The 25173-nt window shown below is 40.9% G+C and overlaps 1 protein-coding gene across 1 annotated transcript; it reads left to right on the plus strand.

The window, feature by feature from the left end:
• Positions 1-8198: 8198 nt before the first annotated feature.
• Positions 8199-25094, plus strand: LOC109102418 (NACHT, LRR and PYD domains-containing protein 12-like). Its single transcript, XM_042712605.1, is given in 15 exon segments — positions 8199-8317; positions 8409-8487; positions 10361-10474; positions 10798-10849; positions 11000-11204; positions 11632-13390; positions 14203-14376; positions 14528-14701; positions 15057-15094; positions 15097-15229; positions 15857-16030; positions 16466-16639; positions 16856-17029; positions 24347-24517; positions 24606-25094. Coding segments are annotated over 14 exon segments (3402 nt in total). The 5' UTR covers positions 8199-8317; positions 8409-8434; the 3' UTR covers positions 24613-25094.
• Positions 25095-25173: the final 79 nt, after the last annotated feature.

The following is a 25173-nucleotide window of genomic DNA, read 5'->3' on the forward strand; positions in this document are numbered from 1 at the left end:
GGGAAGCCGCCCAACAGCTCTCAGACCTACATCAAGGAACCTCCTCTTTCACGGATTACTCCATCCAGTTCCGCACCCTGGCGGCCGCGTGCCAGTGGAACGAGGCAGCGCAGTGGGATCGATTCCTGCATGGGCTGGCCGACCGTGTTCAAAAGGAGATCTACCTCCTCGAGCTGCCCCCCACACTCAACGGTCTCATCGACCTAGCCCTGCGAGTTGATGCCCGGATTAATCGTCTGGGTCGACAGACCAGTCCTACACGCCATCCCATCTCTCTGGAGAAGGGCCGCTCGAGTCGAGAGAACGCGGTCGGTCCCGTCGACGACCACGAACCCATGCAGGTGGGTAGAGCTTGGTTGCCCCGGAGGGAGAGAGAGCGGCGGAGGTCCCAAGGACTATGCTTGTACTGTGGAGGCTCAGGACATACCATAGCAGCTGAGACTGCGTTCACTAACCTCAAGAGCCGCTTCGTTTCGGCTCCCATCCTTGTGGCCCCTGACCCCACATGGCAGTTCGTGGTGGAGGTCGACGCATCAGAGGTGGGGGGTAGGAGCAGTGTTGTCCCAACGTGCGGCCTCGGACGATAAGGTACATCCTTGCGCGTTTTTTTTTCCCATCATTTATCTCCTGCTGAACGCAATTATGACATTGGTAACAGAGAGTTGTTGGCCGTCAAATTAGCTTTAGAGGAGTGGTGTCACTGGCTGGAAGGCTCAAGGGTACCTTTCATGGTTTGGACCGATCATAAGAACTTAGAATACATTAGAACTGCCAAAAGACTCAATTCCAGGCAGGCTCGGTGGGCACTTTTTTTTGGTCGCTTTGACTTTACCTTATCGTACCACCCGGGTTCCAAAAATGTAAAACCCGATTCTTTATCACGCCTTTTTGATCCCTCCGCCCTCCCGGTGACTCCCGAGTGTATTTTACCTGAGAGAGTAGTGGTGTCAGCACTCGTATGGGAGGTCGAGTCGAAGGTCAAGACGGCCTTAGAAGGGGTAACGCCCCCGCCCCGGTTGTCCACCGAACCATTTATTTGTGCCGGAGGAGTTAAGGTCCGAAGTAATTCAGTGGGGTCACTGCTCTAACGTTGCTTGTCATCCAGGGATAAGTCGAACTAATGGGTTGGTTAAACAATGATTCTGGTGGCCACTTATGGCCCGTGACCGAACTCCTGATGGGCTCCATCAACCGCTGTCTGTCCCTTTGAGACCCTGGTCCCACATCGCACTAGATTTTGTTACCGCCCTCTAATGGCATGACGGTCGTTTTGACCGTAGTGGACCAGTTCTCGAAGGTGGCACATTTCATTCCCTTGCCCAAATTACCTACAGCCAAGGAGACAGCGGTCACTGTCCTAGATCACGTCTTTTGGCTTCATGGCCTCCCGGTAGACGTGGTTTCTGACAGGGGATCTCAATTTATATCCAAATTTTGGAAAGAGTTTTGTAAATTGCTAGGAGCGTCAGTCAGCTTGTCTTCGGGTTATCATCCCCAAAGTAATGGACAGTCTGAGCGAGCCAACCAAGATTTAGAGAAGACGTTGCGATGTTTGGTCTCCAAGAATCCTTCTTCCTGGAGTCAACAACTCTCTATGGTGGAGTACGCTCACAATTCGTTACCAGTGTCAGCCACGGGCCTTTCTCCGTTCCAATGCAGTTTAGGTTACCAGCCACCAGTCTTTCCCAGTCTGGAATCTGAAGTCGCGGTCCCCTCCACTCACGCGTTTGTCCAGAGGTGCCACCGCACCTGGACCAGAGCTAACGAGACTATGCTATGGATGAGGGAGCGCACTAAGGCCAAGGCCGATTGCCACCGGTCAAAGCCTCCCGTTTATGTCATGGGTCAAAAAGTGTGGCCTTCTACCAATAACATTCCTCTGCGATCCGTATCTAACAAGTTAGCTCCCAAATTTATCGGCCTGTTCACTATCACCAAGATCATTAGTCCGGTGACAGTCCGCCTCAAACTACCTCCTGCGTACAGGAGGATACACCCCGCCTTTCATGTGTCCAAAATTAAACCCGTGTTTTATGCACGTAGTAATCCGCCTACTCCGGTTAATTGCATTCTGGACTCGAGACGGAGGGGGCGAGGATTCCAGTACTTGGTGGACTGGGAGGGTTACGGTCCGGAGGAGAGGAGTTGGGTACCTGCTAGGGACATATTGGATCACTCCCTTATTGATGATTAGGGTCAGCAGGTAGGCCCTTCTGGGAAACTCCAGGAGGCGTTCTTAGAGGGGGGGGGGGTTACTGTCACGGTTGGTAAACCGTGATCTCTGGGTTTTGCACTTTGTGGTGAAGTCTGTGTGTTTCGCGTCTGCACTGATTAGCTTGTGTGCGTCTCCGTTAATTGTCATCAGCAGCAGCTGTCACTCATTACCCTCTCTCTATATAGATGGCTTGTCTCACGTCTTGTGTTTGTGAGAGCATTGTTTCATGTGGGTATGTTCTATGCTTCTGTGTTGTTCTGCGTTGGATGTCCGTGTCTTCCCCCGGAACCTCATCCACTCATCGCACCTTCACAAAGCATCACCACTTACCTTCGGCTTGATTCCCCGCAGTTCCTGTGCCATCCTCTCCTGCTGCCAACTCACCATCACCATCTGGATTACTCACTGTCTCCCACCATCTTGGATTGTCATCTTCCCTGCATTATTTGTATTCTTGTTTGTTTTGTTTGGTTTTCATTAAATTGTCAATACTCGCACTTGTTTCCAGCTCCTCCTTTACCCAGTCGGCACACCATCTGACTAGTACGTAAAACCTCAAACATTCAAAAGTTTATCAAATATAAAAAAAAATAATAATCAAATAAATATCAAATATTTCCTGTATGTCCTACAAGTCCATTTTGTTTAACTCTGCACTGAGGACACTTCGTACACAACAACCTACAGAGGGATCCATCATAATTCGAAAAAAAGACAGATGATAATAAAAAAAAAGATTGTTGAAATTAATAACGGTAAGACAGAACCAAAGTACTGTGAATGTACCTCACTTCAAACTGTAACGTTCTGTATGTATATTATTTTCTAAACTTTAGTGAAGTGTTTGTTCAAATACACTTTGTTGCTTGTTGAAATCTCATGTGAGCCTGAAAGGTACTTAAAATTTTAAATCTGATTTGCACTCTTGAAGACTGTTCACCAAAGACTAAATTTCAGGCCGGCAGAATTTTCTGCACACTTCACCACTGAGGCTAAAATGAGCATTGTGAATGTAAGAGCCTCACACTACATTGTTTGTTTGAACTGTATTTCAGGGCAGTTTGTGAAGACCGATAACCTGGACAGAATTCAGTTCCAGATCCAGCCTCCACACCAGACTTCTCACAAGTATTACTGTCTACTAGATATTATGTGTACTTTTCAGACTTAGGTGCATGCATATATTATTCAGGGACATGAAGACTTGAATATTGCAAAAACAGAGAAAGTACCATTTTTAAGAATATATATATATATATTTTTTTTTTCAAAGCACCTAAAAGCCAAATCACACTGCCATACTCCAACAGGGTGAACACACTGACCAAGCAAAACAAATATGCATGTTAGGTGTGAAATTCTGTCAGACACAAGACGGGAACACAGAGGTAGGTGAATGTGTAGCAGTATTTATTGTGACAGAGGTTTCAGACACAGGTGAAGCAACAGGAATAGTCTTGACACGAAGAAGGTTGGAACTTAGCTCTGGTTGTGATGGAAGTAGATGAACAGAATCGGAAGGCGGCACAGAGGAACTGACGAGGAAGGAACAACGGGTATCCAGGGGAACAACAATGGTAGCGAGGGTTCAGGTAAGTACATGTGGGTCAATGGTAGATCAGACGAGGAGTGAGGGGAAGTGATAGTCCTTATATGAGAGCCTGGTGATGATGGACAGGTGCTCAGAATTCTGGTGATTGTGAACGAGTAGGCGTGGCATGTGGAGAGGGTGTAGGCTGTGACTCCGTGACAGATTCATTCAACTTGGTTTGCTGATTAAACATTAAATATTTGGTCAGAATACTGTTGTTGTTCTGACTATTCATCTGGGAGGGTTGTGTATCAAGTGGCTTGGTTATGGTTTTGTTGAGGCTGACATGTGGAACCCATATAATAATAACAATAATACTACAGCGAGAATAAAAGTTACTCCTTCTTTCTTTGCCTGAACATTTGGGTGGCATTATGCAAATCTTCACACATCATGACATAGACGTGGGGGCGTATTAGAATGAGCCATTTTAGGGGGGTGTGGTTGACTCTTAACTTTTAAAAAGAATATCTCTTTGGATTTGAGACTTTAGTCTTTGCAACTTCACAGAGCTTGCAACACTACAAAGAGAAAGGAAAAATTTAAATCACATCATATGACCCCTTTAAACAAAAAATCTTTTATGACCCTCTTTGTAACCCCCTCAATACAACAATATTAAAAACATCCGCAGTTAACGATAATTCTTTTTTCTACATTTTCCAAAAACTTCTAAAGATGGAGAAAGTGTAAAGTATATTAAATCAAACTCCATTCCCCTCTACCTCTCCACCTAAAGCAAAGACCAACCAAAACAGAACAGGAGAAGCAAAAGGAACTGGACCTACCTTCGAGCAGTGCTGTGCTTTTTCAATAGAATGTTCACGTCACATTATCAATGAGTACCCGCTCCTCATTAAAAAATTATAACACGAACGTCCAACCAAATTGAAACAAATATACAATTTTTCAAGGATGGACGAGCCCCCAATTATTACATTTCTAAATTAGTCTAGGAGATAATATAGAAATAATCAATAAAGTGAAGACGCTGGGCAGACGCTGATGTGTCCGTCTCCAGACCCAGAGTCAATACACAACACCATTTTGTTTCTCAAAAATGATTGCCATAAAGTTCTTTTATTTAAGACAAAAAGAAGCAAATTAATTGTAAGTAGTAAAAGTGTAGTCCAAGTTACCTAGGGAAATGGGAGCCCAAAAATAACAAACAAAACAATGTGTTAACTAATTTAAAAACAAACTAACTTACTTAATTAGTTGTGGACCGATTATCTCTTGACGCTAATCAGCAGCCCGGAAATCGGCAGCAGGTGTCAGCAATCTGCAATAAAACAAACAAACAAACAAACAAACAAACAAAACAAAACAGAAACAACAAACAACACCAGAACACAGAAACACATTAAATGATGTGTTAATTATTATTATATAATAAAATCATAAAATGATCATGTTTTACAGAGAATAAATATAGATAGTCTATGTACTGTAAGTTATTTTTAAAGGTGAATTCAGACCAGCGATACGAATATTTATTTATTGGTTATAAAAATACCTGTTTTTGTTTAGCATTGCAAGGGTTTTGCTCGCGTTATCCACTCACAAAATAATGCTGAGGCTAGGAACTGTTACAGAGTTGTAGCGTGAACCAGACAAATTAAAGATTCGATCGGGAGCCTGGTTGAAACATGAGCCGAATTCCACAGAAAGGCAGGATGTTGTAAATCAACTCCCAGCACCACAGTCTGATAACCGACCAACTCTTTCAGAGAACAGCTTTCAACATTAACACCATTGGAACAATTATTGACAATTTCAATTCGAAGAAGAGATTGTCTAATTTGGGGCAAGTAATCGAAGAAATGGACAGTCTAAACCTCACATGTAAAGCCATGAGATTAAACAAGATCGTTGGATTGACTTCCCCCCACCTAGCAAAACCAGACTGAAATTCCTAAGGAGACCTGTTAACCCCTCTGGTCTCCACAGGACATATCCTTACTCCCCAGAATGGCACAGAGAATGCCTTCCAATGCATATATGCACCAAAATGAACTCAAAAAAGACTTCTAAATGGATATCAGTCCATTGCTCAACTCCATATCATACATGTAACCCCCACATTTGATTTTAATGTTTCTAATCATTTATTGTGTATGTCTTTTTAAACAACTCTTGAATAGCTTAAGGGATCATATTCATGTTTAGTATGTGTGTGTTCGAATATTCTTGCTTGAAACGTTTCTGACCATCAGTTATTTGTCAAATGTATCATATTCTTGTTATAGGAATCATGTTCAAATTATACCCTGCAAGAGCGGGGAAAATTCGGACCACGAGCTTGATAAGATAACATATGATTTATGAATGGGTGGGACAAACATCGCAACACCACGAGAAAAGACAATATCTAATTGGTCAAGACAACATTTGAGGTGTGGCCAAAAGGCCAGTTTAAATACTCAGGACACCATCAAATTTGGCTTTTAGCTTTTAGCTTTTGTCAAGCTTTTGCTATCAGTCATGCCGGCTTTTAGCTTTGCTTGTAGTTTAAGCTTTTAGTCATGCTTTTAGCTTTTAGCTTTTGTCAAGCTTTTGCTATCAGTCATGCCGGCTTTTAGCTTTTAGCTTTTGTCAAGCTTTTGCTATCAGTCATGCCGGCTTTTAGCTTTGCTTGTAGTTTAGCTTTTAGTCATGCTTTGTCATCACTTTTTAGCGTTCTTCGAGCGCCGTTCCAGCGTGCTTCGGCCTGCACGCCTGCTGCTGCTATTTAGCCACGATGAGAAGAAACACCACCTAGTCTCGTCAAACTTTACTTCTGTCCTTTTACTTTAGTTTCTTTTCTTTTCCGTTTGAGAGTTTCGTGTTCTGAGTTAAGTTTTGTAACGCCGTGTCTCAGAGTCTGACCTCGAGTGCCCGTCTGAACCTTCAGCCAGCCCACAACTCCGCATCTTCAGCCTATGCCCAACCACGGGCTTCCCAAGACGTCACTTCAACGACTACTGAACTTCCAGCCAATCAGCAACTTCGGGAAACCCCCTTTTCAGCGACAACAAAGGGAACCCCGTTAAACAGGCAAGGCAAGTAACCTCCAGACTCACATCTGTACTGGTGTTATCTAATATAATTTTAACCTCATTGAGGAACTCAGTGCGAGGGTTAATTAAGTGATTAATGGTTGTTTTCATCACGTCTATGCAATTTCACGTATTGCTGTAAACTTGGGATTTCACATTTTCATTCTCTTAAACTCATTCTTTCCTAACGTTCTATCCTCCTGCAACTTGTGTGAATGTGTGAGTGCGTGTGCTTATGTGTTAGATTAGTTTATGTCTTAGATTTATCTAATAAAGCCTTATTTATATTGAAAAGAGAAGTATCTTGTGTTTTGTGCTTACAAGTTAATGTCTTAAACTGCCGATCTTGTTACTGTGCTAATTAATAGTGTTTTCACTATACTTTGGATATTAATATCCAGCGCAGATTTGATGTTATACGGCTCGTTCAGTGAATCGCTGGCCGTTTCAGTGATCAGCCGTGAAACAGTGATTCTGTTCGAATTCCCTTTAAAATCTTAAATGATTCCCTTTGAGCTAAATTGACCTGTTTCCCTTACAGAGTCATTTGGGCTAGGAGTGTGATAATATCGTAATTGTTGTTTTAATTGATCATGTCAGTCATATTTTTTTTAAAAAATAATAATAATAAATAGTAATAATAATTAGGAGCTGTTATCATTTCAAGAAAATCAATGGGAAAAAACTTTGAAAAAAAAATATTTACAGATGACTGTACTATATAGGAGCCCTGCTAAAGTAAAAATATATTATTTAATCAAATAATTATTTTATGTGTATGTATTTATTTATTTGGTAGGCAGGTAATAAGCATGGTTAGCCCAGCATTTATGCTAGCAAACTTCAATTCCAGGTTCTGCTTACCTTACATTTAGTCTGAAATACTGAAATGCTGTCATCCTAAGGAGATTCTCGTTGTCTATGCCACATAAACACTGCATGACTGAACAAAAGATTATTTCACAAATTATATCACATTGTGTGATGAACAGACAGACACATAGAATAGAGAAGATATACTGAAAATAAGAGTGAACAGAGGAAATTAGAAGTTAAGAGTGGGAAGGAAAGAAGAATTGAGTTGAATCATGTGATTAAGTATGAAGATCATTAGATTGTTTTAGTAAACTAAGCTTACTAAAAGGTTTTTTATGTTAGATGTAGGCTATAACAACTTTGCTTCATCTGTAATGTTCATTCATCTTTCATCTGGTTGGTTTGGTTCATGGTGTTTTATATATATATATATATATATAAAAAATAATAATGGCTCTTTAATAGTTGGTTTGAACTTCCTCCTCCATGAGGTCACACTACTTTTATGCAGAAATGAAAGTGCAGGTCCGTGATCAACAAAAAAGTAGTATTGAGGAAGAAAACAGTCCAAATCTATTTGGTGTGAACACTGAACAACTTGCAAGCTCAAACTTAATATAATCGTGTAGCTTTCTGCTGAGGACTGTTAAAGCAGAGGTGAGTTTGACATTGTAACTATACTGATTAACTGTTCATTTTGTAGATCATTTGTCTGATTAATTCTTAGACAATGATTATGTGTTTGCAGGCATGCGGTCCAGTTAACAAGGAAACATGACCTCCAGATTTAGACTTTCACAGAAATATAAAACAAAATCTTCAAAGAGGTTAGAATACTGGATGATACATGTAAAGTGAAGTAATATATTTAGTGTCCTACACTTATTTCAGACTCAGAATGTAAACAAAAACTAAGTGTCAACTGCAAACAAATGCTTGTAGGAGTAATTTCTTCTTATTATTATTATTATTATTCACAATGAATTATTAGTGGATCTATGAAGTAGAGGTCTTCACAGTGCACCCAAGACCCATTGACCCGGGACCCGTACGGGTTCGGGTCTATATTTTAAATGATCAGCCGGGTCCGGGTCGGGTACGAATCTATTGCTTCGGGTCCTGGGTCTGTTTAACATTGTGTTTAATACCTGTGCGATCTGAGTCATCGGACTCGGAGAACACCCGGCCGTGATCAGACACTGCTTGTGTTTTTTGTAACATGCAACTTGTAAAATTAGGAAAAGAAAAGTGTGAGCCAAAAAAACAACAACAAAAAAAAGCAATCTCTCTCTCTCTCTGCCGTTACAAGCAGAGCGCGAAGACTCAGAGTTAATGCAAGTGCACGCACGGTAATAATGGATAGGTTCATGAGCGATGTCTGAAAAAAGCTAAAAAACAACGAGTATAAAGAGGTAAAACCTACGGGCACCTCTTCTCGCTGGGCTTCCTTCATGCATATTGTAGACGAACATCAGAAAAAAGTGAGTGCAGATGTTCGTCTATATATGCATGAAGGATGCTCTGCGTCGAGTCTGAATCTGACCACTAAAACTTTAAACGGTTCATTTATATTATTATAAAAATGGGAGAAAATGTAAAGCGTAATGTAAAATAGCCTAAGAAAAGATTACTAATAATACGTGAAGATTACTAATAATACGTGTGACGCACTGTTGACGTTTGATTCAGCAAAAACTAGCACATCGCATCTTTTAAAGCATACCAGGTCGTGTGGTAAAAATGTTTTGACCCAATCTTCAGTGGCGCCTTTTTTTATTTTACATTACGCTTTACATATTCTCCCATTTTTATAATAATAATATAAATGAACCGTTTAATCTTAAAGTTTTAGTGGTCAGATTCAGACTCGACGCAGAGCAGAGCACAGAGATGATAGCAAATAAATAACGTCAGCGGCCATGGCATTGAACGAGCAGTCGTTATTATAGTTCAAAAGGGCAAACAGCCCAAGTTATTATGCGAGTTAACTCAAGTCAGAATGTACATGTGCACAGCTGCATTTGTCATCCGTCACCGTGACATCAAGTGGACTTTTGAAGCTGAAATAATGAGTGGATTAAGCTTGGCCTTGGAATAACGAGAGGAATAAAATGGATAACTTTCTTGGAGGACTGTAGGACTGTAATGCATCACAGGCAGTCAGGTACAAGGAAGAGAGACTACGGCTCCTTAAATTAGGAAAGACAAAAAGTTGTATTTTTCGCAACAGGTTTATTGACTTGTAATAGGAATTTATGATGGAATATGTGACAATCGGGTCCAGTCGGGTCTGTGTCTTCCCTGCGGGTTCGGGTCCAGCTTTCAAATAATAGACGGGTCCAGGTCGGGTCCGGGTAGGCATTTTTCGGATCTACACGGGTCCGGGTCCAGCTTTTGAAATAATAGACGGGTCCGGGTTGGTTCGGTGTAGTACATTACGGGTCTCTTTCGGGTTCGGGCACAAATTTTTGGACCCGTGAAGACCTCTACTATGAAGCCCTTTTGGAGGAACCACAGGCGTAGAGAATTTACAATCAACACGATCCACTAACTCTTCATGAAAGAGCTTTTCCCTCATGCAATAATTAACAGTGGTTAATTTTTGAAAGCATGCTTCACAATACCTTACCTTTGGTTGACAATTAATTCTGGAAATTCATAATCTGACCATTTTTTTATTATTTTTATTTTTTATACCAGTTCAATCCAGAAGAGATCATCCCAATCTGACCGTAGTGGTGTGTCTTTGAAGAGTGACCAGTCAAGGAATCCTGATATTAATTTCAAAGAGAGAAACTCTTTTGCTGAAAAGAGGTCAGTATCATGGTTTAACAGGTCTAGCAGGTATTGAACATGTTTAACTCAAACCAAATGTGATGATTATCTGAATTGTGCTATGAAAGTACTATGTAAAGTTGTTCCATGTCAAATAATCATGTAATAATTCACTGAAGTAAATCTGGATTTAAAATGTCAATGCCAGGTGTAAATCGTGTATAGATTATATGTAGTCTTCTGAATATGATATAGGTAAATTTATACAGGGCAACTGTAAACACAGTACATAGTAGAAAATTTAAATAAAAGTTGATAACTTGCAGTGTAAATAAACTCCTTCTGATGAACTACATTGACAGTCATGATGTGCCTCACTCCTCATGTAAAAAACACAGGAATGCAGTCTTTAAGGTGTGTATTTGTCTGTTTTATGGTGGTTACTTGTCTGCGTGCTTTTATTGTGGTTATTGTGTGTGGGTGTAGATACATTTAAGTCATTAACACAACCACGTTTAAACTCATGTGATTCATGTGATGATGTTCCTTAAACACTGATTTCAGATGCTTAAGCGCACAGTCATTTCTCTGATTAAAAATGAACTAAAGAAGTTTAAGAAAATGCTGAGCCCAGATTACCCACAATGGACTGAGAGAGAGGAAGAGGATGATGAAGGTCAGACCGATGTCAGAGATGCGGTTCTGAAGATCACACTGCACGTCTTGAGGAAGATGAACCAGATAGACCTCGCCAACACATTACAGACCAGTAAGAGCTCTGGGCCGTATAACTAGTATATCTATTTTACCTATTTTATCCTATTCTAAACCCATTTCAATTCTGTGATATGACAAAACATTTTCGCAATTGCCTTTCAGGCTTGATAGATTACTTTGAATGTGTATTTTAATCTATTTGCATTGATAAGATGCTTTAACACAGCCAAAATTATAAGGGTTGATATAAGAAAGTCTTTAGTAAATCGGCATTCCTGTACCTCAAATAGTACATCATAGGCACTAACAATAGTAAGGTCATGGATTAAATTTGTAGGGAATGGATGAACCGATAAAATATGCACCTTGAATTCAATGTTAGTCACTTGATAAAATGCTTAAATGTAAATTAAAATAGGGCCCTATTGTACATGATGCTTTAATTGGCAAACATGACTGAATGCCCTTCTGTCTACCAGAACTGACCCCCATGGGTCAAAACATACTAAAATCCAATCTGAGGGCGAAGTTTTGTAAAATTCATGAAGGAATTTCACTGCAAGGAAAAACAACTCTTCTGCATGAGATCTACACAGAACTCTACATCACAGAAGGAGGGAGTGGAGAGATCAGTTTTCAACATGAGGTGAGAAAGATTGAGACAACATCCTGGACACCTGAGACACCAGAAGAACCAATCAAATGCAATGACATTTTTAAAGCCTTACCTGGACAAAACAAACCCATCAGATCTGTACTGACTAAAGGAGTTGCTGGAATTGGAAAAACAATCGTTGTGCAGAAGTTCATTCTGGACTGGGCAGAAGGAAAAGACAATCAGAATGTCCATTTCATATTTCCACTTCCTTTCAGAGAGCTCAATTTGATGAAGGAGAAAAATATTAGTCTGATGGAGCTTCTCCATCAGTTTTTCACAGAGCTAAGATTACCAAATTGTGATGACTATAAAATCATGTTCATATTTGACGGTCTGGACGAGTGTCAACTTCCTCTGGATTTCCAGAACAATGATATTTTATGTGATATAACAGAATCAGCCTCAGTGGATGTTCTCCTGACAAACCTCATTAAGGGGAATTTGCTTCCATCTGCTCTCCTCTGGATCACCTCTCGACCAGCAGCAGCCAGTCAGATCCCTCCCGAGTGTGTCGACAAAGTCACCGAAGTAAGAGGGTTCAATGACCCTCAGAAGGATGAGTATTTCAGAAAGAGAATAAGTGATCAGAATCTGGCCAATAGAATCATCACACACATGAAATCATCAAGGAGCCTCTACATCATGTGCCACATCCCAGTCTTCTGCTGGATTTCAGCCACTGTTCTAGAGAGAATGTTAAGTGAAGCAGAGAGTGCAGAGATCCCCAAGACTCTCACTCAAATGTTCACACACTTTCTGATCTATCAGATCAAACAAAGAATCCAGAAATACCAAGAAAACATTGATATAGATCTTCAGCAGACAACAGAGAATGTATTTTCCCTGGGAAAACTTGCTTTTCAACAGCTAGAAAAAGGCAACCTGATTTTCTATGAGGATGACCTCAGAGAGTGTGGTATTGATGTCAGAGAAGTGTCCGTGTATTCAGGACTGTGTACCCAGATCTTCAGAGAGGAGTTTGGACTGTACCTGGGGAAGGTGTACAGCTTTGTACATCTCAGCTTTCAGGAGTTTCTTGCTGCTTTATTCAAGTTTCTTTCCTTAATCCTAAAACCTACCAAGCATTTTAAACTATTTAGCTCCACAATGACTGATTTGCTAAAAAAGGAAGTGGACAGAGCCTTGCAGAGTGACAATAGACACCTGGACCTTTACATTCGCTTCCTTCTGGGCCTCTCATTGGAGTCAAATCAACGTCTCTTACAAGGCTTACTGACACATACAGGGAATGTATGCCCAATAAACAAACAAAAAATCATTAAATATCTCAAAGAGAAAATCAAGGATAATCCCTCTCCAGAGAAATCCATCAATCTGTTCCACTGCCTGAATGAACTGAATGATAATTCTCTAGTGCAGGAAGTACAAGCATACCTGAAGGAAACAGGTCCCAGTGGTCTCTCTGGATTCAAACTCTCTCCTGCTCAGTGGTCGGCTCTGGGGTTTGTTTTGCTGAACTCCGAAAATGAGCTGGATGAGTTTAAGCTGAGTAAATATGATCAATCAGAAGAATGTCTTCTGAGACTGCTGCCAGTGGTCAAAGCTTCTAGAAAAGCTGAGTAAGTATGTGTACAGTATCTGTAAAAAGAAAGAAAAAATCTGGAATGGAAAAAACTTTTATACCATTAAAAAAAAAGAAAAAATAAAGCCTACAATTGTTGACTCTAAAAAATATGTGGTGTAAATATTTAGTTCAGTCACACTTAAGTTTGGGGACAAATTCTCACTATTAAATAACTATTAATTACAACTTTTGCCTCAGTAAACTCCTAATTTGCTGCTTAGTAATAGTTAGTAAGGTTTAAGTTCAGGTATGGGGTAGAGATTAAGGGAACTAAAATATGGTCATGCAGAATAAGGCATTAAAATGTGTTTTATAAGTGCTATGTGCAGGACAATTGTATCATCTTGACATTTTTTACCCCACCAAATTCATTTTAATTCATAAATTTAAAAACATGCTAATTTTAGATAAGGTATAATTAAGTGACTGTGTGTATGAATTGCATTTATAGTTTAAGAATTAATGTATGCAATGTATTGAATAATGTATTTATAGCATTTGAATATATTAATAGGATAAATAAACAGGACAACAAAGCATCATGTAAACCTGCAAACCAAAGATAGATTGTAGGATTAATTGAGTGCAACTGGGAAAGGAATAGGGAAGTTAAAGTGGATGATAAAGAGAAGAAAAATTATTGAGTATGATGAGATGCAGTAACAATTTTGATGAAAGACATGTACAGCTCCTTATTGACATACAAACTAAACTTTACAGCCTTCTGGAGATGAAAACCAGCATACTGTAAGATGGCACGTTATTAACATTGTTGATCAAATTAAACATTTCCATTATCTCTCACAGGCTGTGTGATTCTAATCTGACAGAGAAGAGCTGTTCAGCACTGGCCTCAGTCATTAGCTCAAACTCCTCAAGTCTGGCAGATTTGGACATGAGCAACAACAACCTACAGGATTCAGGAGTGAAGCTGCTTTGTGCTGGACTGAAGAATCAACAATGTAAACTTGAGACATTACAGTATACTATCTCACATTTTGTAGTGATATAGTATTTTGAATATTTGAAAAATATTTTATTTCAGCGTAATGGGGCATTATGGAGAGGTACATAAGCAAAACCACCTTATAATTTAGTTAGGAAGAGTGTTAAAGACTTATTTTCTTTGCAGGTTGTCAAACTGCTGTATTACAGAGAATGGTTGTGCTGCTTTGGCTTCAGCTCTGAGAACAAATCTCTCACACTTGAGAAAACTGAATCTCAGTGACAATACACTTGGAGACCCAGGAGTAAACCTGCTGTCTGGTCTCCTGGAGGATCCACAATGCAAACTGGGCAAACTACAGTGAGTGTCATTACCATATGGCCTATTAGTCTCTATCAGTACTAAATTAATGATTAGATGCCTTTAGATTTCACTTCAAAAATATCTAATCATCCCAAGAAGATACATTTATCTGAGAATAAAAATGTATACATGTATGTTTTTGCAAAACACATTTTTGCTGTTTGCAAAATGTATATTGGTGTGAGATTATTTTAACATTTTATTATAACAAATAATGATATGTCATTTAATTAGCATAAAAACTCAACAAAAGTATATTATTCATTGTTTTTTTTTATCTTCATCTATCAAATAATGTTTTGTGTTTGTTGACCTATAAATAGGAATAGTTTTTATATATTTCTCTCTACAGCCTTTGTAACTGCAGTATTGGAGAGGAAGGTTTTGCTGCTTTGCTTCAGCTCTAACATCAAATCCCTCACACCTTAGAGAACTGAACCTGGGTATGAATAAACCAGAAAATTCAGGAGTAAAGATGCTCTCTCATCTACTGGAAAATCAAAACTGCAAACTAGAGAAACTACAGTAAGTTTTTGATATTCACAATTTTGATATTCTTTATGTAATTGTTAAAGGGGATGTCTAATACGATTTCATACATTCTGACTTATTTATACTGCTAAAGAGTTTGATTCTCAAGCTAAACATGACCAAAGTCTCAAACAATGAGCTGAATGTGTGATAGAGTATTTCTGTGCCAAATACACTCCTTCAGGGTTCCTATACATTTTGGAAAGTTTTTATTTCAAATATGCTCCTGTGTGATGTCATAAAGGGTGGTATTACTTTTATGGGCACTTCTCCAGGAAGAGTGTGCACACACATCAACCAAAGTGGGAGTAAGAGCACATCCATCAACATTCTTCATTCGAGTTATGGAAGTCATCAGCAGTGCTGCACAGGATTTGCTTGAGAAGGATTTGTCATTTTGATTTTGACTACAAAATTAACTATGTCACCAAAGAAGTGTGGTTTTATGTCTTTGTCCTTTAACAATTTATGCACAAACATTGCTGGTTATAGACTGCTTAAGTGGGAGCTCAGTGTAAAAAAAAAAAATTGGTTCAGACACAAAATGTAAAAAGTTAATTTAGGGTAAAAGTGCAGCGTTAGACACATTGTGCTTGTAGGTGAAACATTTTCTCTTTTCAGTTTGTTTAAGAGCAGCATTAGAGAAGAAGGATTTGCTCTTCTGGTATCAGCTCTGAGATCAAATCCCTCACACCTGAGAGAACTAGATCTGAGTGGGAATGATCCAGGAGACTCTGGAGTGAAGGTGCTCTCTGATCTACTTAAGGATCCATACTGTAAACTGAAGACGCTACAGTAAGTCTAACAGTTATAGAAAAGAGTAAAACTATATCAAATATTTAATCTACCATGTTTCTTATGAATATTGTTGGCTCTGTGGAGAATTGATTATGTTTCTCTTTTAAGTCGCTTTGGATAAAAGCACCTCCTAAATGCATAAATATAAATGTGTTTATATTTATTGGATGGTTATTTATTAAGTCAAATCACCTTTATTTATATAGTGCTTAACATTACTTCTACACTTGACTCTCTAACACTTACACTCTCTATTCTATTAATATTTTATCTACTTTTCTTTTTATTTAAATAAAAAAACTTATTTGAAAACAGTCATTTCATTTAGTGCCACGTGTGTTCTGAGCAACTTACTGCAGTGTCAACTAATTCCAGTTATTTATGTTTATCTGTAAGTGTGAGTGTTTTTTGTTTTTTTTTCCTGTTATGCAGACTGTCTAACTGCAGTATTGGAGAAGAAGGCTCTAGCTCTCTGGCTTTAGCTCTGAGATCAAACCCATCATGCCTGAGAGAGTTTGATCTCAGCTCAAACAAACCTCAAGACTCAGGAGTAAAGCTGTTCTCTAATCTACTGGAGGATCCACAGTGTAAACTAGAGAAACTGAAGTAAGCACAATACATTAAACTAGCACATAAGCTGCACTCATATACTTAATAAATAAAGGTGTTTGTGATGAAGTCTTATTAAGTAGCAGAAAAGGGAAGCATGAAATGGATTGCTAATGACGTAAGTTGCCTATTTCAAAATGTTCTTATTAGAAAGACCAGCCGCCACATTACAAATTTATCTTTTTCTTCAGTTTTTTCTTCTTCTCTTTCCAGGTTGTGTAACTGCAGTATTGGAGAGGAAAGTTGTTCTGCTCTGGCTTCAGCTCTAAGATCAAACCCCTCACACCTAAAAGAGTTGGATCTCTGCTCAAACAAACCTCAAGACTCAGGAATTAAGCTGATATCCAGTCTACTGGAGGATCCACAGTGTAAACTAGAGAAACTAATGTGAGCTGTATACACTAAGCTATTACATATGTTGCACTCATATACTAAGTTGACTCAAAAATTAAAATTCTGACATCAGTTGCTGTTATGTTGTTCGAAATCCATAAAACTCTTGTTCATCTTAGAAACAAAAATGAAGATATTTATAATGAAATCTGAGAGATTTCTTTCCATCTATTATAAGTCCATTTTACCCAAATTTTAATGTTTCAAAAAATTCATAAAATGTAAGTAAACCTAATCAATATGAATTAAGTGAGAAGAGACATGATCACTTAATATATACAAATTTAATTTAGGATTTTATTCACATGTAAACACTGATCAATACAAATACTGTACAGAGAGAACATTAAATATGGTGAACAGAAACTCAGCCATGCTTTCTTGACATGCAAAAACGTACTTGGTTACTAATGTAACCTTGGTTCCCTAAGATCCGGGAACACGTACTGTGTCTGCTAAGACGCTATGGGGAAAACTTCCTTTTCTCAGAATACTAAAGCCTTTTCAATAATGCAGTGTTACGATATCATGTGACCCTTCAACGGTAGTGCACGCACAGTCCTTTGCTCTGCTCACTTTGTCAAATATTCTGTAATCCTGATAGTAAATTTCGAACCACTTTCTATTTACTCCATCATGAGTACTTCAACGGTCAAGGACAATTGGAAAAGAGTGATTGAGCAATCGCCAATAAAGAAAAAAATCAAAGATTCCACCATCACTAAAGAAGAGCTTGACGGCACTAACGGTATCAAGCTAGCACTTAAAAAGCAGCAAAGTACTTTGGATTCAGTTGTGGCCTCAACATTAAGAGATGCTATAGACTCTGTACTGACCCCAGTATTGCGTGACCTTCATATGGACATACTAGCAACCAACAATTCTGTAAAAGAGCTAAAAGCAGAAGTTGAAAAGCTAGCCATCGCGGCGAAACAGATACGTGACCGGGTCGATTCCATTCAAGCAGCTGCACGTGATGATAGGAGAACAGTCAAGAACCTGAGAAAACAGCTAGAACAACTTACCAATAAAGTGACGAACATGGAGGATAGGAGTAGGAGAAATAATGTACGACTGTTGGGGCTACCAGATGGGGTGGAAGGCACCAATGCTGCTGGCTTTCTCAGAGATAATCTTTCCAAGTGGATTCCTGTACTGAAAGTACGCGATATTGAGATTGAGCAGTCTTATCGCGTGTATGACGGAAGAAAAAGTAACTCAGAGCGACCGCATACTCTTATCTTTTGTGTGCTGAGATGGCAAGACAAATTGGCGATCCTGAAGGGTCCATGGCAGGGTTACCCGGTGAAATATACGCAGGATAATGTCACGCTGTTGTTTTTTCCCGACTTCAGTCCAGCCGCGTCTGCCAGAAGAAGGAGCCTCAACCCGGTCCTTGGGAGGATGACAGCACTGGGTCTGCAGCCGTTTTTCATCTATCCGGTGATAATTAAACTACGGCACAACGCTGAGCAGATGATGATCGACTCTTCTCAGAAAGCAGAGGATTTTATCAGCTCAATGCCACAGAAGAAGGCATTTTCACTGCCCAGGAGAGGAGAATAACAAGGTGGACATGGACACTTAAGTTGCTGATGTGTTCTTCTATCCTGCAATCTTGTCTAGTGACTGATAAGCTTTGAATTTTTTTTTTTTTTTTTTTTTTTTGTGGAGGTAATGGAGAAAAGGTTTGATTACTAGTTCTTGACAATGGGCTTTTTGTGGACAGGTTTTGTGCTGGTGTGGATCGGTCACGTATCCAAATATATATATATTTTTTCTTAGGCAGACCTATATTCTTGGTAATGTGCGGCCTGTTATTATTCTTGTTCAAAGTTGTTTCTGGTTCCTTTTTCTGTGCTACTTTTATTTTATCCAACAGACATTTATATCTTTATTTATTTCGTTTGAATTTTAAAAGGATTGCACACTCGGATGGTTTGGCATATAGAATTACTTTAAGGAGATCTTATTTTGTGCGGGATTGGATTGTGCCATCTTCTGGTCGACCATCTGTTTCCTCTGTGTGGTGGAATTGTTGATTGCATTGCAATGTTTTTTTCTGTCAAATCTGTTTGGAATTGGGAATTATCTGACCTTGATTTATCTGTCGACTTGGGAGGGGGTGTGGTCTAACCTCAGTTTGGCCTTTAGGGACTTGGCTCATTGCTTATATATTTCAAAGTTATTCATGGAGAATGTATAGTAATAGAGTGTGTGGATGATTTCTGTTGTTGTTGTTTTGGTGTTCTGTGATGTTTGTTGTATGTATAGACCTGCACGAGCCTATGGCGACGAAGCCTGCCAGAGCCAGAATGGGTGGGGCATCTGACTATATAAGCATGCATTTCACCATAGAATCCTCAGATTATCACTACGAGACTCAAAGCCTTCGCCGTGAACATGCCTCACAGTGGATCAAGACCCCTTCCTGCACGGCTGACTTTTGCCGCTCTCCAGCCGCCTTCAGCATCTGCAGCCGCTGTGGTCTTCCCGGTCTCCTGCAGCTATCCAGTGATTCTCTGTAGGAGCAAATTTCTGAGCAGATTTCCGCCACTGTCGCAAATGCCATGCCGTTTCTGCCCTGCACGCCGCTGATGGTCACGCCGAGTGCGTTAAATGCTTGGGCGCTGCGAGATGGAATGTCCTCATTGTGAGGACATGAGTCTCGCCTCTCTGCGCTCGTGGATAGCTTTCTTTTCAGAGAGTGATTCCGCCCCTTGCGTCATCCCGCTTCCTTCCTCCCAGGAGCCTGTGAGGAAAAAGCAGTGGGGCAGAGGAACTCGGCGCTCGGTGATGAGTGAGCCCACCAGTATTTTGCAGGGAAACCCCTCAGGAGGCAATAGTGCCAAACTCACAGAGGTCGGCCTGGCCTTGAATAATCGTTCCAAGAGATTTTCATACAGCCTTGTAACTCAGTGAGGGCCAAAAGCGTACAGTAAAGAAGGCAAATGCCTGAAGCACTGGCTTTACCATATAGCAAAAGTGAGCCCATTATGCAGAAAGGATCTGGGCCTATAAGGCCGGGACATCCAGATTATAGAACCTGGTAAATGTGGACGGCGAGTCCCAGCCGGCCTCCACACAAATCTCTGCAACGGACAAACCGCTAGACCAATCCCAGGAAGAGGTGACACCTCTTGTTGAGTGGGCTCTTACTCCCATGGGGCATTGTAGGCCCAAAGAAGAGTAAGCTAGCACAATAGTGTCGATTATCCATTTGGAAAGTCTTTGCTTTTGACTGAAGACCCTACAAAATACAAAAAGCTGTTTTGACTGCCTGAACGGGGCGGAACGCTCAATAAACTTAGCTCTGAGTCTTACTCTGAAGGAGGAAGCGCTGATAGAGCTATAACTTTACATAACCATGCCTCAGCTTCAGGATGACCTTGGAGTTGTTGGGCCCGAATTTGAGGCAGGTAGGGCTCCGAGAGCACCTGTAGATCTCCCAGCTATTTTTTTTTTTTATGCACTAAAAATCGTTTTATCTGCACTGTTTGTTCACTGGTTTGCACTCTATCTGCCATGTGCCTTGCGCTGCTTTTATTTAACCATATTTTTATTTTATTTTTTTCTATGTCTTTTTTTACATTCCCTTATTGTATAGTTTTATCTTATATTTTATATTTGATCTAGATTTTAGGCTCTACTGTTAGTGTTATCTGTATGCACCGGGGGTCTGAGAGTAAAGCAATTTCGATTCTCTGTATGTATGTACTGTACATGTGGAAGAATTGACAATAAAGCAGACTTGACTTGACTTGATATGCTTCACTGATGCTAATGCCAGTAACAGAGTGGTTTTTAGCATCAGGGGACGAAGGTCAACAGACTGTAGCGGCTTTTTAGAGCCCTCAACACTGTGGGCAGGTCCCATGTAGGGACAGCAACACGGTGAGGCGGGTTGAGCCTCCTAGACCCCTTTAAAAAACTAACAAATAGGTTGTTCCTGCCCACCGACTGGCCAGCTATAGGAGCACGCAAGGCTGCTACATAGACCTTGAGCGTGGAGGGAGAACGGCCCTTATCCAACAGCTCTTGCAGGAAGGACATTATCAGAGATATGTCACAGGAAATTGGGCCTGCGGGCTGTACACCAGGCAGAGAATGTCACAGGACAGACCATTTAAGGGCATAGTGTCGTCTCATAGACGGTGCTCTAACCTGAGAGATCGTGTTTAGTATAGGAGGGAGGTCCACAGGCTCCCATCGAAGGGCCAAAGGTGCTGAGCCCACAGCTCAGTCTGGGGGTGCCATATCATTCTGTTCACCTGAGAGAGGAGGTCCTGTCTCAGGGGAATGGGACATGGAGCTGCTGAGAGCAGCTGAGAAATCTCTGTGAACCAGTATTGTTTCCTCCAGAGCGGGGCCACTAACAGAACCTTGTGGTTCTGTTCCCTGATTTGCCTGATTGCCTGTGGAATCAGTGTGATTGGGAAAAAGCGTAAAGTAGGGGGTTGGGCATCTCTTTCCTTCGAAAAGTAAATTGGGCAATGAGAGTTGCCTTCTGAGGCGAAGAGGTCAGCCTCTGTGTGGCCAAAGATCTCCCAGATTCTCTAAAACATATGTGGGTGGAGCATCCACTCTTCGGAGGGGATGTTGCTCTGAGATAGCATGTCTGCTCCTTGGTTCAACCTGCCTGGCACATGCACGGCTCTCAGCAAACGCAAGTTTTGCTGAGCCCATTCCAAGAGGTGCTCTACCAGAATGAAGAGGCACTTTGAGGAGAGACCACCCTGGCGATTTATATAGTGCAGACTAAAACGTGGAGTCCCCTGAGGTCTGGCAGAAAGGTGTGAAAGCCCAAACATACTGCCAGCATTTCCTGACAGTTGATGTGAAGCCGACATTCCTCTTTCGACCAATGGCAGAAAGCTGGTTTGCCATCGCACAGCACTCCCCAACCTGTGTTGGATGTGTCTGTCGAGACCACCTTCCTTCTGCAAACCATCCACTGAGAGTCCTTCCAAGAGGCCAGAGCTGTTATGCAGGCCTGGTCCACCTTGCCATGAACTTGTGGATTCAGTCAGTACTGAAGGGGCTAGATGCGAAGCAGGCCCAACTGAAGTACCGAAGACGCAGAGGCCATGAGGCCCAGCATCTTCTGAAAGGCCTTGAGTGGGCGAGCAACTTTGAATGAGGCCGTGAGCAGCTGAATGGTCAGTGCACATTCTGGCGTGACTATCGATCTCATTTGGGCTGAGTCTAGAACTGTTCCTAGGAACGATATTCATTGGCTGGGGGACAGCACGATCTTAGTAAGATTGACCCTGAGTCCCAGGCATTCTAAGTGGCTGAGGGGGAAGGATCTGTGAGATAGTAGCTCGTCCTCCGACTGGGCCAGGATGAGCCAGTCTTCGAAGTAATTCAGAATGCGGATTCCCATCTTTCTCAGCAGGGAAAGAGCCACATCCATGCACTTCGTAAAAGTACGAGGAGCTAGGGACAGCCCAAAGGGAAGGACCGTGTATTGATATGCCACTCCCTTGCTCTAAAGCGAGGTGGAGACCACACCACTGAATCGCAGGGGTCTTCAAGCAAATTGAAGTGTATAACCTCATTTTTTTATCCCCAAAACCCAGTCTGACACTCCGGGGATGGCCTGCCAGGCCTTGGCCCGTGTGGCAAAGGATTGGATTGGTTCGAGCGACAGGCCGCCTTGTGGGGACCCGATGCTTGTGATAAGCGGAAGAGGAAATTTGCTCTCTTTTTGAAAATGTTTGTGTTTTATTTTTCCTGCTGTAACAGCGATGGGTTGTGTGGGTGATATTTGAATGGGCCCAGATTTCACAACAGAGGCACAACAGAGGTTGCTTGGGGGGTGGTCCGGCGACAGCGAGACCTTACCCCCTCCCCTTCCTGTCCCACAGATCAAGATGATGCCTGAGGTGCCAGGTCCAGCACTACCTTCGGCCAGGGTCCCTGGTGTTTAGGAAATGGATAGAGTCTGGCCAAGCGGGAGCGATGACGGGGCTCAGGTTTAGAAGCTGGAGGTGCAGCCTGTGGGCTTTGTGGGCTGCTGAGTCGGCGCCGTCTATGTGGAGAGAGTGAGGCATGGGCATGTCTATGTGGCTCAGCCGGCATGGGCTCACTCATCACCAAGCGCCGAGTTTCTCTGCCCCACTGCTTTTTTCTCACAGCCTCCTGGGAGGAAGGAAGCGGGAAGACGCAAGGGGCGAAATCGCTTTCTGAAAAGAAAGCTATCCATGAGTGCAGAGAGGCAAGACTCATATCCTTGCAATGAGGACATTCCATTTCGGTGAGTGCAGCTTCAGCATGGGCAGCACCCTAGCATGAAACATACTCGCTGTAACCATCAGCGGCGTGCAGGAGAGCCCTACACGAATGACAGAAATGGCATGGCATTTGCAACAGTGCCGGAAATTTGCTCAGATATTTGCTCCTATAGAGAATCACCAGATAGCGGCAGGAGACCGGGAAAGACCACAGCTGCTGCAGATGCTGAAGGCGGCTGGAGAGCGGCAAAAGTCAGCCGTGCATGAAGGGGTCTTGACCCGCTGTGAGGCTTGTTCACGGCGAAGGCTTTGAGTCTCGTAGTGATAATCTGAGGATTCTATGGTGAAATGCACGCTAATATAGTCAGATGCCCCGCCCATTCTGACAGGCTCTGGCAGGCTTCGTCGCCATAGGCTCGTGCAGCTCCGCTGCTGACCCATTGGTTCGTTTTTAATTCACTGCGCAAACAAATGGCCGTGCAGTTACACTGCATTATTGAAAAGGCTTCAGTATTCAGAGAAAGAGGAATTTCCCCATAGCGTCTTAGCAGACGCAGTATGAGTGAAGTATCGAAAAGGAACCAAAGAGGTTTGTTCATGTGACAAACAAGCATGACTGAACTTCCGCAGTAACAAAATAGGTTTTTTCCTCACAAGTTAAGCAAGTAAGGTTACTTAGGTTTTATGATTGATGATTAATAAGTTATAATCTTAACTTTTTATGATTATAATAATTTTTTTTAAGCATCAGATTTTTAGGTGAATGAAATTTCAGTGAAACAGCAGAGATGTTGTTTTGTGTTTTGAAGAAGAACAAATGTCTTCTGGGTCTGAAATGACATGAGGGTCAGTAAATGGCCAGTGGTCAATTTTGAAGTTAACTATCCCTTTGATTAATAGAGGTGATTGTGATTACCATGAAGTTAAAGTAACAAAAAACAGAAGCATACTGAAGGATGAAAAGTATGAAATAGCAGTAAAGACAGTGACAAATAAATAAATAAATAAATAAATAAATTAGTTAAAACAAATCAGCCACCACATCATGCTGTTTTCTTATTTCTTCTCTTTGTAGGTTGTGTAAATGCAGTATCGGAGAGGAAGGTTGTTTTGTTCTGGCTTCAGCTCTGAGATCAAACCCCTTACACCTGAGAGAACTAAACCTAAGCTTGAATAAACCTGGAAACTCAGTGAAATTCTTGTCCGATCTACTGGAAGATACAAATTGCAAACTAGAGTCCCTAAAGTGAGTTTTGCTCTCGTGACTGTTACATTGTTTGTTCTGATATCTAAATAACTAGTACTGAAATCTTTCTTATTTTTCTGTTAAACAGATTCTAGGCTCCATGCAGTTCACCTGTTTGACACTGTCCCACAGAGTAGCCTGTTTCTTTGTCTCCACTGCCTACAATCTGTTACAAAGAATATTTTCTATCCACACTGCTTCAGTCAGGTGGCTTCAGCTCTCTACTATTTCTAGATAAAATTTACTCACTTATATTTTATAAGAAAGTTGCAGTAATTAACACATTAACCATTAATTCTGACACTAACACACAAAAACTAATGAGACAAAACTATCCATGGCATTATTTAAAAAACAAGTGCCTAAAAATTGTCACAGTACTGTAGTTTCTCAGGTAGGTTGTTGCAAGAATTTTGGGGAAGTTGCTACAGATATTCTATGAATTTAGTATTTCACTGTTTTTTAATTGTCTCACATGTTGAGTTGAAAATGTTAAATGTGGTCAAAAAGAGAGCTTTTATATTTAAACTCGTTTTCAGTTGATTGTTGGTGTTTTGAATAAATGAAGAAAAAACAACTTTTCTTTTCAAAATGTAATTTCTGTGTATATTTGATATCTTATATTGCATATATTTAATACAGGTAGATTCAAATTA

Source organism: Cyprinus carpio, chromosome A23 (genome assembly GCF_018340385.1).
Source record: "Cyprinus carpio isolate SPL01 chromosome A23, ASM1834038v1, whole genome shotgun sequence".
NCBI lineage: Eukaryota > Metazoa > Chordata > Actinopteri > Cypriniformes > Cyprinidae > Cyprinus > Cyprinus carpio.